At 44.1% G+C, this 19,983-nt stretch overlaps 1 protein-coding gene across 1 annotated transcript in view; it reads right to left on the bottom strand.

The window, feature by feature from the left end:
* LTB (lymphotoxin beta) overlaps positions 1 to 19,983 on the bottom strand; it is a 39,556-nt gene that overhangs the window by 5,451 nt on the left and 14,122 nt on the right. The window contains exons 2-3 of the mRNA XM_069237166.1: positions 14,770 to 14,815; positions 6,945 to 7,013 (exon numbers count right to left, since the gene is read on the bottom strand). Of these exons, the coding sequence (XP_069093267.1) occupies positions 6,945 to 7,013; positions 14,770 to 14,815 (115 nt within the window). The remainder of the gene's footprint in view (positions 1 to 6,944; positions 7,014 to 14,769; positions 14,816 to 19,983) is intronic.

The following is a 19,983-nucleotide window of genomic DNA, read 5'->3' as shown; positions in this document are numbered from 1 at the left end:
TATATCTATAATACTCAAAGCAAAACTACAACGACACGGGATACTTTGCAGCTATCGGAATGGTTGGATGGAGGGGTAAACATACATTTACCCATGTATGTTGATAATTTGACTCTTTTTTTCATTGATGTTCTAATGTAGTCTCTGTTTTTTCCCATGTGCTGCATTTTTAACAAAAAATGTGTCTTTAATGCCTTGCTCCTCTCAAACATTTTCATAGCCAATGTTATATTTCAGTGCCCACAATAAAATGTTTTTACAGGAAGTCGAGAAGATGTGAGATTTCATACAGCTTGGTACTATCCAGCGATAAATTATCCAGCTAGTGATTTCGATGAAGACTGAATTTCATTCAACAGGGCACCGACGAAAACCCCAGGGGTCTAACTAGAGTTGCAGTTGTATTTTTCCAGACGCACGCCTAGGAAAGTCACGTGACTTACTTTTATATTGGTATTCCCAAAACACACACAGGTCAAATCTATATTAGGATGAGCCAAAGCAACTGACTTCTCACCATTTTCAATATAGGAAAAACATTTTTCTGGCTGCAGAAACTTTCCCCTCCCACCACAGTACGCTGTTTCCCTTCACACTATAGGAACTTATTTACTCCTGTGCATGAGTGGTGTGGATCTCTCATCATTTCCCAGAGGGAAGGGGTCGGAGTTCACTATCCCTGAAGGCCATTCATGCCTTGGACTGCCCACTACCCACTCTCTGCAGGGTAGCATAATATTACACTGAAATAGTGATTTATGCAGAGGTAAGTGGTTTTATGACTGCTGACTGCTTAGCAGTCGTAAATCCAGCCATTTTGAAAGACAAATGCACTTTCACTGACAACAAATGTCTCAGTGAATCAGGCCCAGTAAGCACCTGAGACAAATAAGTTCTTGCATCGTGATGCTCGTATTCCTCTTGCAATCAATCAATCACAATGTCAATAATTCCTCACAAACGTCCATTATCCTTAATATGCTCCAAAAGTATTCAACAAAATAATTTCCCAAGCAGTTTTTATAAAGTAAATGTAGTAAACATTCGCAAAGTTCATCCCAGCAAAGCCCAGATCTGCCCTTTTTAGGTCTGGTGTTAGCCAAGACCTTTCAATTTTGCTCCACACATAGAAAGAAGAAACACCTCTATAGATTGTTTCTGTGCAGGAAGCTTTCTGCATAAAATAGTCCTGCATGCAACACAGACACCTTTGCAACATGATGCAGGGGGGCATGTATTGGCAGTAGGCAGCCAACTGTGCACCAGCGCAGGTAGAAAGGACAGGAATGCACCATATTTCATAAATACAATGCATTCCTGCCGTTTCACATTGGCGTAGGGCACCGCAGCAAGAAGACTTGAGGCGCTGCCCTAGGACAATTCCCCATAAATATGTGCCTGAGTCTCTTGCCCTTGACTAGCACAGATCTGACAACTTAGCCTTCCCCCTGCAGACAGAGGCCCGAAGTAGTTGGAGGCAGTCTGAAGTCGCTGAGGAGGGGTCAGGCTTGGCTTGCGTCTCTTCACATGTGGCTACCTGGCATCAGTCCACCTCAGGGCAGGTGTGGGCCCAGCTGCTGCAGCCCTGTCCAGCCAGTCAGATGGATCTAACCTTGATTCAGCTGTTGGTTGATGCCAAAGCAGATACAGGGGACGATAGGGCGATACAACCACCAGGGCAATTGCAGACCGACTGGGCTGATACATTAACAAAGGCAGCTGCAGCTCCGACCATGCTAAGACATGCACAACAGCAGTTGCCTCGTCATGATCACCAGGACAGTTGCAATCGAGTGGGCTCACATAATCACCAACTGGGCCATTGCGTTCACAGAGGTCTTTCATGGTTCCCACCAGTAACCTAAAATACTGGATGACCCGCTGCATCACGGGTGACTCGTAGTATTGTTCTCAGGTAGTCAGCTTTACCTCCCTGAACCTACACTTAGGGAAATGCTGGGCATCTGGACAGTCTCTCCTCCCACAGGGACAGGCAGGCTCAATTCCTCTCTCAGCAGCTCAGCCTGCTTTCAGGCACCAGGAAGGCACTCAGCTCCTCTAGAAAAGGGTGCAGACTTCAGATGATGGTCCCTTTCTTCTGGGAGATTAACTGATAGGCAGACCCCAGCTCTGGTCACACACCAGTCCCTTGAGTATTCTGTGGATCACGCCGATCCTATGTCATGAAGAACGCTGACTTGGGACAAAGTGGGGTGATTTGGATCCCACTTTTATACACATTTTTTAAACAGGGGTTGTGGGCAAGAGAGTGGCCAGAAAACTGAAACAACCCTAACTTTGAACCAAAGCTCTGACAGCACCAAGCATGTGAGCCCGGCCCTCCCTAGAAGAGCTCTCTTGTCGCTTCCATCATGCTTTCTCCCTTCCACCCATCCACTGATATCCACCATTTCACCTTTACATTCCATCATGCTTTCATTCTTTCGTCCATTATTCAGTCTTTCACCATTCCATCCATCAATTGGCCATTCCGCCCACCCATCTGTTCAGACATCCATCACTTGTGCATGCACCCACCCATTCAGCCTTCCACTAATACATCCATTGCTTGACTTACCCATCTATCAAAAAAGCCATCCATCCATCCTCTCAGATTGCCATTTACTGCCATTGTTAAACCCTTTCACCAACCAATCCATTCACCTATCCTTTGACCTACTCATCCATCAATCCTTACTGTCACCTTCCCTTACTGGCATCTTTATCTTTTCTTCCTTTTAACCTTCCATCCTTCTTTCCCTTCACCCTATCTTTCTTTCTCCCTTAGGCCCTTATTTATACTTTTTTGCGCTGCATTTGCATTAATTTTTGACGCAAAAGTGGTGCCAACTTACAAAATATAATTGTATTTCGTACGTTTGCACCGCTTTTGCATCACAAAATGACTCAAATGTAGCGCAAAAGAAGTATAAATATGGGCCTTAGAGTATTAATTATAAACTTTGGTCTGTCTAGTTGCAGATAGAAGAGAATCATAAAGAACTCTACTCCACTGTAGCTGCTAAAGCAGGGAGTTCACGATGCCCCTTGATATGAGTCCACTGTCTCAACCTTCAGGGCTGGTTTGAAGTGTCCTTCTCTGGCTGCATCCAGACGTATCCTGTGTGTAGAGTGTTGTTTCTTACAGTAGGTAGCACTGGGGCTTTCTTCAAACTGGAGCCCCCACATAGGCGTAATGAAGTTTGAGGTTACTGTACCTGGCTGTAAAAGGCCTCTCTGAAGCAATATGGAAGGACAGAAAAAAGCAGGCATGATCTAGAAACCTCTACACCCTGCACAACAAAAACTGCTGCCCCACCTCTCATGCCTTCCATCGACCAAATAGCAATGCTCAGGAAGAACTAGATAGTAGCCCCTTGTTAACAAGAATTTCTCAAGGGACTTCTAAGGGAAGTGCTGTCTGCATCATCCTTGTTTTAGTGTTTGTATCTCCACCCCCCAGCCGCAGGAATGCAGGCAGTGAACTTTCTGGAGAAGCTGCCTTCATCCTCCATCTTGTACCATGTCGAACCGGGGCCATCCAAAATGGATCCCTCTGGCTACAGAACTCAGACTCACCCGCACACAGAGTACTACTACTGCATTTGTGCTACTCTCACACTACACGTGCATGCCCTGTTTTGTTGTCTCAGCTCACAGTCCACACAGTGTAGTCCAAAGGATGGACATGGCCTTTGCCCAACATCCACAATGTACCGATATATACTAATATGGACACATTTGAAACGCACAAAAGTGCCTCTTTTTTCAGAACTCGCCAGGGTTCATATTTTGGGAGACCTTTACAACTAACTGGTGTGGTATATGCTCCAACATATAGAACAGGTAGAGATTTATCCCCTCCAACGGGCACCAATCCCTATCACGGAGGCTTTGACTTACACTGATGGAGAACTTCAAAGAGGGAGAGGTGCTCAGGGGCTGAAGGACATGACTTCTCAGTGACAAGGTCAAGAAACTAAGTGAAGGAGGCCATCCCAGAGCCTTTATTTTAATGGACTCCTTAATACCCCTTCCACCTTGTTAAAAGGGTCAAGCCAAGTGTGTCAACGGTGGAACCTTGTTGCCAGTTTGTTGAGTTTATATCCTGGAGTGGAACAACGCTACCTAGTGTGGAGGCTTTCATGGAGAACTGCAAGGGAGCGTGCTTTGTGTCTGGAAGGGAAGAGATTGTCTTGGATGACAGCCTGGGTTTACTAAGGGTGTGCATTATCCTTGTGCCTCGCAAGGCAATGGCATCCCTTAAGTTAGATTTACTAAGCCACGCAAAGCCATCTTGTGTTATTGTTCTCTGGGAAGGCATCCCATGGGTGGAGTGTGGGCGGACCCATTCATGGGTGTTAGTGCACTCCCAGATTTACCAAGGGTAGTAAACGTGGAAATGCATCAGAATCATACGCCATCCCAGCAGAGGCATAAAGAGGAGAAATATGTATATTTTGCCTCCTTATTTCTTCTTTCATGGAAACTGGAAAATGCCTCAGAGGATTGTTTTTGAGCAGAAAGTTGCACCTTCTTGCACAAAACAATCCTGCCCATAGCACAGGCGTTGGCACTGGGCAGCAATATGTGCGCCAGAGCAGACAGAGGGCAGGAATGCATCATATCTTAGTAAATATGGTGCATTCCTGCTTCCTCCATTTGACACAGTGCAGGGCAACAAGTGGTCTTGCTGCGTTGTACCAAATGTTAGTAAATCTGGGCTGACATGGTGATCCTGAATATGTCAACAGGACCCTCTGTGACTCTCTATTTTTCCTGCTGGATCCCAAAGTGATCATCGGTTTTACAGAGTCACCCACATGCTCCATGATCATGGTGAACCCTTTGTGTTTGAACTGGCTTTGGATCGAAAAGTTCATCTATTTCATGGCATTCGCCTGTCACCAGCAGTGGCAGATGATGATCGCAGTACATGGACCACGCTCTGATTTCCATCGCTTGCTCACCTTGTACCTGAGAGTCTGTCTTGTAGCCAGATGGAGTTTCTGAAGATAGCTTGTCTGTCTCACAGACTGATATGGGGGCTCCCAACAAGAGAAAGTGCTTAGAATTCATCACTTGGACTTGGCAAAGAACATCAAAGGCATGCTTTGATAAGTGCCACAGCTAGAGTGGTCAAGGTTTAACGGGGAGTCCGTCATGCCATACCTGACAGCTACTGGAGACTGCAGTGGAAACTCATATTCACAAAGTTTTTCCTGCAAAATGCTGCAGTGAAGCATATTTTTTCAGGATTTTTTCCCTTCTAATTCAAAGACTACACTCTTTATGAAACCTAATTTATTTCTGGTTGGCTTTCACTTGGATGTCACCAGGTCAGTCACACGGGGTGCACTAGAGGCCATCTATAAACATTACCCCAGGAACGTCTGCTCATACTCAGGGGCAGATTTAAGAGCCCCTTGCGGCACTTTAGTGCTACATTAGCGTCATCTGTTTTACGCTAAGGCGGTGCTAAGGTGGCCCTTTCCCCGCACAATATTTGCAAAGTGGCGCACTGCATGCATTGCTCCACTTTGTAACCCTTTGCGCTACATTATGCATGAGCTAGGCATAATGTATGCAAAGGGGGGGTTCCGGAACAAGAAGGCCTGCAAAAATGGTGCAATGAAATCTACTAGATTTTACTGCACCATTTTTCATGTCATTTTTAACAGCTGCTGAAAATAGGCGTTAAAAGGGCGCACCCATTGTAATCAATGGGCCTCCTCGCACTTTGCTCCACTAGTGTAAAAAATGTTGACGCTATTGTTCCGAATACCGCCATGGTGTGCCGTATCATATATATGGTGAACAAATGGTGGCGTTAGGCGGGTCCGGGGGGCATTGGATGCAGCACCACTTTTCTTAAATTCAGCCCTCAGTTTGGCTGGACTGTAGCTGTCCTTATGAAGGAGGGGATATATGGGAGATACCTGTACTGTGATCTTGCAGGTACTAGCTGTACCGACTTACTATACCGACTTTTATATTGGTAGACCATCCCCCTCCCTGTCTATGCACCTAGGTGGAAACAGAGAGACAGGGAATGAGGGATGGAAGCTGTGGGGCCCTGTGAAGCAGCTGTGTTCACTTGCCATGTGTTGTGCTGTGTAAGATGTGTCCCGGTGCCTCCGGAGTACCTATGGGCAGCTCATGAGTCTGGTGGAGAGAAAACTAAGGACCATCAGCTTTGTGCTCTACTACAGTGAGTAACGTATCCTTTATTATCAGTTATTGTCATAGTCAACGCGGAGGTTGTTCAGTGTCTCTAGTACAATGTTTGTCACATACCTTGTTAACTCTGTTTTTACTGGTTAAAACCAGCCCCAGAAGCAGATATTTCTGGGTCTTTGTACCTTTAAAACACCAATGTCATCCTCTGTGGCTGGGGCATATAACTTACTCCTCAGTGCTGTCCAAGGAGGAGAAGGAATCTCATGCATTCTACTTTTGTGCACCACGACATCACTCAGACAGGAAACCTCACATCTCTGGCACTATTGCTGCTATCACTCCTGGTACATGAACCTTTGCACCCTGGGACCACGTGCTTCATGGATGGATACAACCCTAGTCCCTGAGTGGCCTTCTGTAACTGGCATCCCCAATATTACACTTCAAAAAAGCCCTCCCTCACACACCTTGACCCTCTGCTTTCTGTTCAAGATTGTTTGCGATTTTCACCTTATGATGAACAAGTCAGAGGAAAATAGAAGGTGGATCTTAGCTGCCTTAGGAAATGCTGTGGCAGACAGACTTCTGTTTCTAGTAAAGCTGGCCCTGTGTTGACATTTCCCCAACATCAAGGTGAGCGTCTGCAGCTCTCTGTCTATGCTCAGTGTTAACCTTGGCTTTTAAAGGTAAATCGAGTTTTTGTTTTGCAGACCCCATGAGATCCGTGATTGAGCTCGTGGTTGATGTGTCTCCCTTTTACTTACCCATTAGGTGAACAGCTGGCTTGATCACATCCTCGTGCTGTCTTGCTTTCATGTGTTTGTTGCTCTTGCCTGTAAACAATGAACACAGAGCTCTGGTTAGGGTGTACATATGGTATGGAAAGAATGGCTACAAAAAACCTCAGGGATATGGTGAGAAGAGGCGTATGGGTTGCATTGTAGATATAATTTTATAGAAACAGAGGGCTTGATTTACAAGAAACTAGTGCATCAGTCCTGATGCGCCGGTCTACCTGTGTCGCCCCTGCCCCACCTACCGACACCATGTGTGCGTCGCATTTATAATACAGCGCACCATGGCGGTTCTTAGGCCAATAGCGTCATATTTGTTAACGCTATTGCAGTGCTTTGCTCCAATGGCGGCAAAAATGTTGCCGCTAGTGGAACAAAGTGCAAGGAGGCTCATAGGTTAATATGGGTGCGTCATTTTAATGCCTGCTCTGAGCATACGTAAAAAATGACGCCAAAAATGGCACAGTGAAATTTTGTAGATTTCACTGTGCCATTTGTGACACTAGTGTGGAGCGCGAAGGCACAAGGGGCTTGTAAATCTGACCCAGAGTCCTTAATTGTGTGATTGCACAGTGAGAACTGAACATTGCATTAGAAGGCTGTACCAGCAGCTAGGCTAGGATCTAAGAGGGAAGTAAAACAACTTACATTAGAATAATACAAGAGCATTGTATGACTTTAGACTAGGTTTGGAAAACAGCATTACAGGAATTTAGTCAAGGATCCAGAAAGAGTTTTGCATTTATTTATATTTAGATTAGAAGAGATAATTATATAGGTTTCTCTTGGGATCATAAACTTATTACAGGAATGTAAACAGTAGTTGGGAAAGAGTATTAAAAAGACAAACTGAGATCTGAGGACACCATATTGAGCTCAGATTGGGATTGAAATCTATAATAATACAGAGGGATTCTGGGATCAGAAACCTATATTAAATGCCTTTAGATTAGCATCAGTATCTTATAATAGAAATTAATGCTGGGATCAAAAGAAAGTTTTGTTCACACGTTTGACTCCGATTCAGAAGAACGTATTATAGAAATATGTATAGAACTCATGAGAAAGTTCTGGGAAGTTAGATTAAGATTACTTTGTTGAAAACGTGAACCGGATAGAAGAACTAGAAAATATCAGGGGAGAGTGTCATTGGAATTTTGTCTGAATACAGAAGGGAGCCATTTTGACTGCAATCTCCAAGGAGTAGGATTGCTTTAGGAGCAGCTCAGTGCCTCAGCGCCTTGAGACCCTCACGGGTGAGTAGAGCGCTTTACAAATACTCTGATTGATTGATTGAGTGGTTTTTGTGCATTTAGGGAAAGTTCAATACAATATATTGTATTAATTTAGGTCACAATCAGAGGCTCTCGAATTGGACTATATTTTTTCTGTTTTCTTGTTTGTAACTAAGTTCATCTATATGTTTTGTTAGTGTGGGTACCCTGCTGAATGGCTCGCTCTCGGTAATGATGCTCTGCACTTAGCCATGGTCCTGTCTTGGTATCGCTGTATTTTCGATCTACAGTCTTGAATTCATCTATTGTTATAAATGTTACTGGAGATAACATTTAAATTAACAAATTGTTTTGATGGTCATAACCTATTTACCCAGATGAGCATCTAGCTGTGGACTTTTAGCCTAAAATTACTCGGTTTACATAGACTAGCTCTGCAGGTATATGCAGAGAGGCTGCAGCATTGTCATTTCCAGATCGACTCCCAGTGGTTCTTGCAGTCTCTTGAAATAAGAAAAAGTTGAGATTGCTGCCAGGCTTAGTTCCTTTAAGAGATGAAGTAAAATTAAATATAAGTGAAATAATAATTTAGATTTATGGTGATATGAACTGTACAGTGGCATTCCACTTGCAGTCTGCGAGTGGGAAAAGAGCACATGCAAGACCCAGAATGTAAAGGCCCAGATTTACAAGAAAGTGGCGCATCGGTCCCAATGCTTCACTTTTCTTGCATTGCCCCTGTCCCACTTAACGACACCATTGTTGTGCTGTATTTACAATACGGTACACCATGGCGGTCGTTTCCAGGATAGCGTCATAATTTATGACACTATTGTGGCACTTTGCAGCATTAACACCAGTCGTAGCTGGCGACTGGGCAAAGAGGCAGGTGGGGGTGGGGGGAGCAAAACAAAAATAAAAAAAATATACATAAAAAAATTAAACTTAGCTGGTCGCCGCCGCACTGCTGTCGCACTCCAGGCACAGGCTCCCGGCCTGCCCTGTGCCAATCATGACGATACTCAGAGCACCGTTATGATTGGCTGGAGCACCCTGGCTGGGCTCTCTAATGCAGACTGGAAGCATGGGCCAGCTCTCTCCAACTCGTAACACAGTGCTGGGTTGGAGAGTGCCCTTGTGCGCATGTGTGTTTGGCTGGCCCGAGATGGCCGACCAAACATACATGCGTACTGAGGGGAGTGCTCTGTGCCCTCCCCTCATTGCTCGTGACCCCCATGGCCCCTCCACTTTCAAAATAAAATGATACTGAACACCGCTTATTATAATTTTATTTCTAAAGGTTTGCAGCTCCTGCTGCTGCTGGCAGGGAAGGGGGCGAAAACGAGGCAGTGAAATCTAGTAAATTTCACTGCGCCATTTTTCTGGCTTCCTAATGGGTGAACATCCCACTTGCACACATTGTGCCTGGTGCAGGCATAATGTGGCACAAAGGATTACAATGTGGTGTAATGCATGCATTGCGCCACTTTGTAAATATGGCGCTTAAAACCACATTAGCATAAAACAAAATGAGTCTAGTGTGGCGCAAGTAGGCGCAAAGAGGCTCAAGGGCCTTGTAAATCTGGCCCAAAGTGTCATAAGTTATAAAGAGAGGACTGGATGGTGTCACCCAAACAAGACACATCTGATGGTCACACAGACACAACCACACAATGCAATAAGAATATGGATTCTCTGGGAATGACATCCCCCGTCCTAGGACAAAGGAGTTTTAAATATGCATATCTGGCAATTTACCTAAGCTGTCATTGTAAAACAAAACAGCAAAAAAATGTTGACCTACACAGCTCAATCAATACACTGCACTGCTGCAGGGAGGTTAGTTTCCATTCAGATTGTAGCATCAGTCCAGATCCACTTCCACCACTTCAGTCATGAGGAGTCAGGATGCTGATGAGCTGCTGCCATCTGTAGCTGCCATAACTTAATCCTTTCCTCATCATTACGTGTGAGACCTTCAGCCAGTAGTTGCTTTTATAGCCAATGGCATATTGCATTCGGGCACACAAAGTTTTTCTTTTTCTTTTTTTTAATATGGTCCATTTGCTAAAAATTCAAAATTTGCTCGTCTCAGCATCCCCAATAAAGTGGCTCATTAAACTTTAAGATCAGTAAGTGTTTGTGCGAGTGTGTGGGAGGGATGCAACCCCTGCACTACACCTCCCAAACACAGCCCTGCAAAGCAGCTGTACTCTCGGCCACAACTCATTTTGTAGACTGACTGGATGCATTTTTTCAAATACCTGCATGCATGCGATCATGTTTGTGTTTGCTGAGTTTGAATAAAGAAGAGCAAATGCATGCATATTTGCATTATTTCTGTTTGCTGGCCTTTAATTATTTCTGCAAATGTATTTGCAGGCTCGAGGTTATCTTCCAGTCAACATATTAAGCAAATTTTCAAGGGTGCAAATTTTCTCGCAGCTCGCCGCCAAGACATGGCACACTCTTCCCACCCACCTGCGTCAGACCAAGGGCCTCCTTACCTTCAGGAGACATCTCAAGACATGGCTGTTTGAGCAGTAGCAGCCCCCCCCGCACCCTGAGACCTTCACGGGTGAGTAGTGCACTTTACAAATTCCCTGATTGATTGATTGAAGTTTGACGTTGTCAGGTTAATTTAGCACTGGGCCCACCCAGAACCCCCTATAAAGAATCGTCTTACCGGCGGCCCTCATGCTGCTCCGTGTCACACATGGGCCTTGCATGCACCAGTCCTATGCCTGATCACCAGAGCACGCCTTCATACCTCTGATGCTGCCACAGCTCCTTTCACAGCTGATCACTGCTATGCCACCCCGCTCCACAGTGTGCCTGACTCCTTTGCAGGGATATTTACACGGGCAAAGTGAGTCGCCCTAAATTTATTTTCTGCTCTGACCTTCTATATATAACATGTTACAGGTAAGCCTGCATGGAGTTCGGCATGCGGAACTCCATGAAGTGCTGAAAAAACTCTGTTTCGCTACTCAGAGATTTGCGAGCTGCAGAGTTTGTGCAAGTCACGCAGCTCATGCTGATTTTCAGCACCAGTAGTTTCTCCTGCGCTGTAAAGTCAGCGCAAATGGCATCACACAGAGTGCAAGAGTGCGCTATCTTCTTTCTGTCACTCAAGAAGATTTTCTACTAGAGCAGCAGCTTCCTCAACACGAGCAGCTGCTTTCCCACCGTGGGCAGTGTGACCTGCTGCGACTGCCCAATTCAGAAATCTTGCTCGTACTCACCAACTTAGTGACTTCTTTTGCTCATGTGAGAGAAAAACTCCACTCCGTGTCACTTCACAGAGTTATTCGGAACTCCGCGTGGAGTGTAGAGTGGGGAAAACTCTGCAAACTCCTCAGGCGGTGTGGAATTCTTCACCCGTTAAAGGCCGGGTCAGGCATGGTTCACAGTGACAAGATGCATAGGCACGCACGTGGATATCAGGTCCAAGATGCATGCCAGTTCAACATAGGCAGGGTTACAAAATGCCACACCCCTATCAGGATTGTGCAAAGTCATAACTTATCAAACACTTGATTGGCTTTGTGAGCTAGCTATCCCATATCAATGTTACTCGAAGGGACCCAGCAGAACTTATTTATAATAGAGCTTGCTCATAGCTGCCTAGTTTCCAGTGTGCACATGAGTGACATTTCTATGTTCTTACGGCACCTATAAGTGACATTTACATTTCTCATATGTGACAACTTGAGTGATACTTTATCATCAGCACATAATTACTAAAATGTGTAGTTGGAAACAAAAATCTTGTTTTATGAAATGTAATGTAGTATCTGAATTAAGTAAACCACCCATATCTGACATGGGATACTTTGTGATTTCTGAAGTTGCCCTTTTTTCTGTCCCAGCATCCCATACCCTTCTCTAATATTTTTAGTAGCATTAATTAAAATGCAGATGGTGATATTTACTAAATGGGAGCTGCCTTATCTCAAATACCCTTTTTATCTTTGAGTTAGAAGCTAATGTTGATTTAAAAATTGAATGCTAGTTTGGTAGTCCAAAGTGCTTCAATTGATACCTGTTGATATTACTCTTAATTAATTACCAACAATTGACCATTCTCTGAAGGATTGGAAGGCAGCCATGTCCTTTTTGGGATTGTACTCTTGAACCTCATTTAACACAAGACATCTGCTTTGAGTGTGAAACTTAGTGAGTACACTGGAATGGACTTGTGAGCTAAACTGGAGGAACCAATCTACACTGCCCGGGGAAGACCCGCAAAGTTCTCCAAAATTTGCAGTAAATGGTAGTACTACTATGGACTTTCTTCAACACTGGATTCTTTGGATAGCCGTATAAATTAACTTTCGATGGGTGATGGGTGGGGAGTGGAGGTGGGATAGGGACTGATGGCTTGGAGCTTTATAATTGTTTATTTTGCCTTTTTCTTTTCCTAGCTGTTTCTTACTTGAAATCTAATAAAATCTGTGTAAAACAAAAAAAGACTCTTAAATGGTTGCTCACGACTAACGCAGTCCTCTCCGCCACCATAAGAAGCTATCTCAACGTGAGTTACCACTACCAGGGCCTTTGAAGTGGTGCAGCCACTGTCAATTCAGCTGCCACCAGCCAGTTCTGGCTTTCAAATTGTTGCTGCTGGCTGACTGTGTCGTCGCACTGGGGTGGGCTGCCTCCCAGGTTCTGCAGTGCAGCCAGCTTTCTTTCAGACGGAGCATCAGCAGTGCTTAATTTGTAAATAAAAACGTGCCAGTGCCCACAGCCCTCCTCTAAAGCATGCGGCTGCTCCAATTAAATGTGGGAACACGGAATACTGAGGTAGCGTAATCCTGAAGCCATCTTGGGCCTCTTCAATCCATTTACAGCCACTCCCTGCCCCTTCAGCTCACTCTTGCAGCTTTCTGCTTTCTCCGATTGTGACGCTTTTTCGTTTTTCCCTTCCTCCATCTTTGATTCAAATGATTTCCTAAAAAAATGTGATTACAAGAACATGGCCTTCCTGCTGACATGGGAATTATCAGGCAACCGTGAAATAGCAGCATTCTAGTGAGGTGCCCCGAAAACAGGGCTGGTGGCAGCAGTGATGTGCACCCAGGTAAGGGCACCAATAGCGGGGTAAGGTAGCGGCTACAGGCTGCCTTACCTGTCCTCCATCTCGCCTAAAGAGCATGGTCCCTTCTTCGTCCGCTATGATGTTCACGCCAGACACACACTCATGACTACGGTATCCATCACTGGCCTTAGCACCAAATACAACCAGCGTGTCATCAGAGAATGACCACCAATAGCAGGGTGTGAGGTTTCAGAAACATTCCTGTGCGCTGAACACATCGTAGAACAGTGGTCTCCAAACATTTTAATGCTGCGCCCCCCCAGTTGAAAAATAAAAATCATTGGACTCCCTTCAGAATTTTTCACAAATATTTTATAAAGATGGCAATGTTTAAATATGTCTAGATATATTTAAACATTGCAGTTAAGTACTGTTGCTGTTTTAAAAAGACAATAACATGATTCTGCATAAAACAAAACACTGTTATCTGTGAAATGCTTCTTTTGGCCTGAGCCTGGCGCCCCCCCGGGATCACTTGTGACCCCCCAGGGGGGCTCGCCCCCCAGTTTGAAGACCCCTGTTTTAGGAGGTGGCAAAAACACTAAAAAGACGAGACTGCGTTCTCGCACTACTGTAAACACCACGGACCGATCAGCACTTTTCAAGATTGTTTCAACTCATGACTTAGTGTTAACATTTGAAGGGGCAGTGGTACACTTATATCTGTAAGACAATTCTAATGTGCTCGCTAATGCTGCCTCGCTCGTGCGGCGCCTCATTGCAGTATTGTCACACGGGCGCTATAATGCGTGACAATACATTTTAGTGCGGGGATGGGGACATCAGCGTTAAAATGTGTTAGTCTAACCCCTGATGCATGGCATTTGGCAGGGCTACTTACTACCCCTGATGAGGCATTGAAATATCTGCAGGACATGGAGATACCACACTCAACGTTTCCTTTCAGCTGATTTACATAGGAAATTCTGCCCTTTGCATTTATGCAGGGGTTTAATAAAAATAAAAACGTACCTGTTGCACCGCCGCTCCTCTTTCCCTCGTTGCTCCAGGCACAGGCTTCCAGCCTGCCCTGTGGCCAATCCTGACGCTGCTCAGAGCAGCGTTAGGATTGGCTAGGTGCGCCCAGGCAGGGCGCTTCCAGGCAGAATGGGAGCCTGTGCATGCTCTCTCAGTGCCGGGCTGGAGAAAACACAGTGCACATGTGTGTTTGGCCGGCCCAAGAAGGCCGGCCAAACACACATGCGCACTGAGGAGAGTGCACAGCGCACTCCGCTCATCCAAGTCACTCCACAAGGCCCCGCCCCTTTCACAATAAAAGGATAATAAACATAGTATAAAGGATAGTTTAAATATCCTTTAGTTGTAAAAGGTTTGCAGCTTCTGCTGCTGGTGGGGGGAGCGATGCTCCTCCGCCCTAATGAGGAGCCGCTGCTGGGTTTGACCTAAAAAACGTTACTCTAACACGTGATGTGTGGTACTTGGCAGAGCTGCACCTTACCATGTTGAAATGCCGCCTCCTTGCTGTCCAGGGAAGGTGTCTCCACCTGCAGAAGGGAAGAGAAGACGAACATCTTACTGGGACCACTGAAAAATGTAATTATTTCTGTTACATTTTTAAGCACTTGTAGCACCAACAGCAGAGCGCAGAAGTTTAGACACCCCTCAAACACCTAAAGGAGGAGCAAGCATAGACCCCTGGATGAAGAGAGTGAAGCAGGGCATGTGAGACATTATGCAGCCTAATGCAGCACATTTTGAAATACTACTTCATTAGGTTCTCATTTCTACACACTTGCCAAAGGTTTTACATCATTAGGAACAATTTAGCGCCTAAATGCAGCAATAAGCAACTGAAAGATGACCAATCAATCTTTGTTAAGGTCCTTCCCACTGCACGGTAACAATTAGTGCTACGTTTTTAGTAACTTTTCATCCGTTTGAGCTCGAAAAACGTATTTTGCTAAAATTACAAATTATACAGCTGATGATAGATTATGCTCCAAATCCATAGCAGTTAGAGAGCAAGTTAATTATAAAAAATGTGAAATATTAAAGTGCTATTTAACAGAGTGAAATGTGTATTTAAATGTCCGTCTTGCAACGTTGATAGAAATTATCGTTATGTAGAATGGTGAAAGTGGTGGACACCATAAACAATATGTGCCAATAGAAAATAATGATGTCTAAAGTAGAAATGTTTTATTACTCATTAATATTCACATTAATGTAATTGAATTAAATGATTATAAGGTTTGAAATGTTAATTAAATGTTTTATTAAATGTTCATGTAGGCCTAAAGCTAATTTTACGTTTAGCATTTTTCTAAAGGCCTGTGCATGTCTCAGCAGTTTCTAAAAATTCAGTGTTAATTGTTCACCTGTTTTCTGACCTTTTAGAAATGTCTCAAATGTTTAGAAAGATAATTATTCAATATCCCATGTGACTGTCATATTGTGGAAAAGTTATGTTCTTTTGGTTGTTGCATTTTTTCTTCTTGAGATGAGATAATGTGTACCCGTGTACAATAGTCTTCAGTGCTCATGTATACCCTGCAATACTTGTATTCTACTGCGGAAACTGGTGACTAGGAGCGAGAGAAGATGGTCCAATCATGAATGCAGAAAATGAAGAAAAAGACTTCTGATGTGGAGTAAAGTTTATTGGCTACGCCCTAAACCACCCCATAGACTGTCCAATAGAATTGTAGCTAGTTGCTTTCTAGGGTTTAATGTAGAAATATTTAGATGATGTAAGCTCAGATTCTTCTTTTGCTCGGCTAGTGAAATGATGAGTTGTGTCTTTAGTTTTCTGCCATAGACGGTTCAGATACTATATGGCAAAACATTACTGAACTGTGCCCTTGTCCATGTCCTGTTTAAGTGAAGAAGATGCTCTACTGATGAAGACTTCGCTTCTTACTGATCCAGTCCATTAAGGAGAGGCATAACCAAATGTGCATTTGTATTTTTGCTGGTTTTTATGTTTTCTCTTTTTTAGAAATCCAACCATATTTTTGGCTAGCGCCTTAGCTCGATGGTTTCCAAATTAATTATTTGTCTTTTCTTGTTTCATGCATATCCCAACATGCACTTCTACTTACTGTAATAGCCAAGGATGTCATAATCAAAATTCGATCAAATTAAATTGGATTGTTAATGATTCATCTCTGCTAAATAAATGCATTCTGTTTCTACCTTTCATATTCTTTTGTTGTTATTCAGTGTTGTTATTCATGTATGTTTGATGTTAAACTAGATTGGGATTCTTTAGACGTTTCAGTCAGCTGGAGCTGTTTCTGTATTTGTTTCACTTGGTTCTTCGTATGATTTACATGAACTTAGCATTGTTAATTTAGGGTAATAAATGTTTTGAACTTTACTAAACTGATGTGGTGATTCATGGCCACGTTGATCATGGTGTGTGGAAATTAATGACTTCAAATGATTAAATGTTATTGTTGTAATTGTTGTAATTGTTGTTTAATGTTGTTTAGGACATTATCACACTCCTATCTGAGTCCAAAGATCTGTGCCGACCTCTAAGGGTAATTGATGGTTACCGTATATGTGACACCTCATAAAACAAATAAATCAAAATATCAAGGTTGGTCACGCCCATATAGCTATGCAAAAAAATGCATAGAATCAAATAATTCCAGTTGTCCTGGTTACATGTTACACTTTGTGACGCCATATTTCAGCTTATGGAGCTTGTTATATATCATGTTATACTACGCAATAGTGTTCAGTATCAATATTATGAGTTATGTTACCTAACTTGGTGTAGTGCACCGAAGATCATTTTTAGGTTTTGTTATATTGATGATCTATTCTTGGATATGCTGGATTAGCTATGTGCCATTATGGAAGGGCCGGGGGGCAGTCAGATTAGTATTTTAGGGGGTACATATTTTCACCCATGGGAGCTGCCTGCCTCTGCTCCCTGTGAATTCATTCGCAAGGCTTGTTTTTGCTGGCCTCTCTTTTGTGCTGATTTTGAATGAACTTCACTTTCATGACAGTTAGACACACTCATTGTTGGGATAACCCATGGCGAACAATATTAGGAATGCGTATGGTAAATGCTTTGCAAAATCTCCCAGCGCCCCTGTCTTTAAGGCTACTCATAGCTGATTGTGAAGATTTCCTTTAAAGTGAGAATGGACTTTGCAAGAGGGAGGATGGATGGTTCTAAGTGAAGACAACTTATTGCCCAAATCTTGCTCCTATTCCACTCTGCGAAATATTTTGTTGACTACAGTTTTACCAAAAGCCTTCCTGAGGAGGACAACACCATCCCGGCCACATTAGCTGACTCTTCGAACCGTGGGATGCACTGGTCATGACGGGCAGGGGCCGGTGTGATGCAGCTCGTTGACCATCTCTTGACTTGGACCTCCATGGACTCTGTAGCTTTGTTGTATCCCGCGTTTGGATCCAGCAGTACACCCTAATCATGTCTGATAGTAAATCTGAAGGCTCGGTGAAGCTCTCTTGTCCTGCTCTGCTGCTGGCCTTGCCAAAATGGCAGCCCCTAGAATCACTGAGACGCTGAAGAGAGCTTGAAGCCCGCTTTATCCTTTGCCATGGGGTCAAAGCCGGGCTTCCTAACAAAGGCCTCAACATCTGGTGTTCTGAAACATCTGCTGAGTCCCTCCAGTCCCTCGCCAGAGGTGGGCTGTTGAACTGCATGTTTTTTATGTTGTTTCACCGTTCTCAAACCGCTATCATGCTCTTCAACCTTACAAATTAACCATGTTGTTAGATAGTTGGAGGCCAGGGGCACCTCCTTTGCAATGGCGGAGATGCGTCACCCCACTGGCTAGGAGCCAGCAGCTGAAAAATAAAACAATATTTTGCTTTGTTTTTCAGCTGCTGGCTCAGCTGAGCCAGCGTGTGCAGGGAGGGGCGGGGCTGGCCCATGGGATGGGGGAGGAGGAATGGAGTGAGTGCTCATGCTCATGTCAGTTTGGCAGGCCGTCTTAGGCTTGCCAAACAAATGTGCACACTCAGGTTTTTTCCAACCAGGCTGAATTACACAGCCAGGTTGGAGAAACTGCACAGAATCCCATGCACTGTCTGAGTGGCAGACCAAGCCGCTGAGACCAATCCAGGCGCTACTCTCATGCTAGGTATAGCATGAGAGCAGTGCTAGGATTGCATAGAGGAGCCTGTGCTAATGTCTCAGAGACTGCTGGGACACCATCAGAAGAGGAGCATGCGGTGGCCCTCGATGTTGGGACAGGTGCATTTTTTAAAATTATTCATTTTTTTATTGTTATTTATTGTCCCCCCGCCTGCCCCTCCCCTTGAGATTTGCAGCTGCAGGTGCTGGATGGCTGTGATCTTTTTTACAATATCAAGTGTTGCTTCGGATCAGAACAGTAGCTAGTTTTGTACTACATTGTGTTGGTTCTGTGTTTCTTTCCTTCTAGGCGCATCTTGAGTTTTGTAAAGATTTTCGCTGTGCGAACAGTAGTTCTTCGTTACCATATAACGAGTTTGTGGTCAGGGGCCCTGCTGTTATTTCCTGTACAGTGCTATTAACATTTGGTTTGCCTGATTATCAGTTTCGAATTGAGAGCCTCACTCTCCTTGGGCGATTATCAGATTTACCTTGTGGTTACTGTGCTACACGTGCTACACGTGTGTTTTGAATTTCATGGACGTCTGACTTTTTGATTATTGCTCAATCTTGTGCATATTTAGGGGCATATTTAAGAGCCCCTAGCGCCATTCTAACGTCACATTAGAGTCATTTTCTGATGCTAATGAAGCGTTAGAAGGCCAAAAACACTGCACCATATTTACAAAGTGGAGCAATGCTTGTATTGCACCACTTTGTAACCCTTTGCGCTACATTTTGCCTGCGCCAGGCATAATGTATGCAAAGGTGGCACTCTCCCGTTAGGGGGGCCGAAAACATGGCGCAAAGAAATCGAACCGTTTTCCTTGCGTAATATGTTTCTGCACTTTTAATGCCTGCTCAGAGCATGCGTTAATAGGGGGCATGCTATTCAATACAATGGGCCTCTATGTACTCTGCAGGAGTAGCGCCCAAATTTTGACGCTACTCCTGGAGAGTACATCAATAGCGTAAAAAAAAATAACGCTATTTCCCTCTACCCTGCGCCATGGTGCGCCATATTTTAAATACACCGCACTTATGGTGACGGTAGGGGGGTGCTAAAGGGTGCAAGAAAGTGGTGCTGCACTCTTAGGTGTGCCCCATAATATGTTACTTGATATAATTGAAAGTGTTGTCTAACTATTGTGTTCTACAATACATAGACTTGCCTCACAATACCTCCAGTGAGTTAACCCTTGACTGTTCATCCCCTTGTACCTGTGATGCATTTTCTGGGGCTCATTCCTCCCCTCCCCAAGGAAGCTAGCGTAGGATATTTTACTCCCTGACACCAGGTTTCTGTAAATGCACCAACACGAAGTAGAAATCCAATCGAGCTGCAGCCCCCCCACCCCACCCCCCGCTCCCAGAGCTGTGCAGGAGATGTTTTCTGGAAATGATCAGTCCTACAAAATTAATTCATCCACATAGTGGAACACCAAACCATCTTTTGCCAATAAATAACACACTTAAAATAGCACTAAGGAACAAGAGAGGTACTTTCAAATATTGATTTTAAAATCCTAGTCTAGTGCATAAAATATGAACTATAACCACACAGAATGCCAAAAGGAAAGTAGTAAT

The sequence above is a fragment of the Pleurodeles waltl genome, chromosome 6, assembly GCF_031143425.1.
Source record: "Pleurodeles waltl isolate 20211129_DDA chromosome 6, aPleWal1.hap1.20221129, whole genome shotgun sequence".
In the NCBI taxonomy this organism is placed as follows: Eukaryota; Metazoa; Chordata; class Amphibia; order Caudata; family Salamandridae; genus Pleurodeles; species Pleurodeles waltl.
The sequence above is the reverse complement of the archived record's forward strand: the minus strand, read 5'-3'. Positions and strand labels throughout refer to the sequence as shown.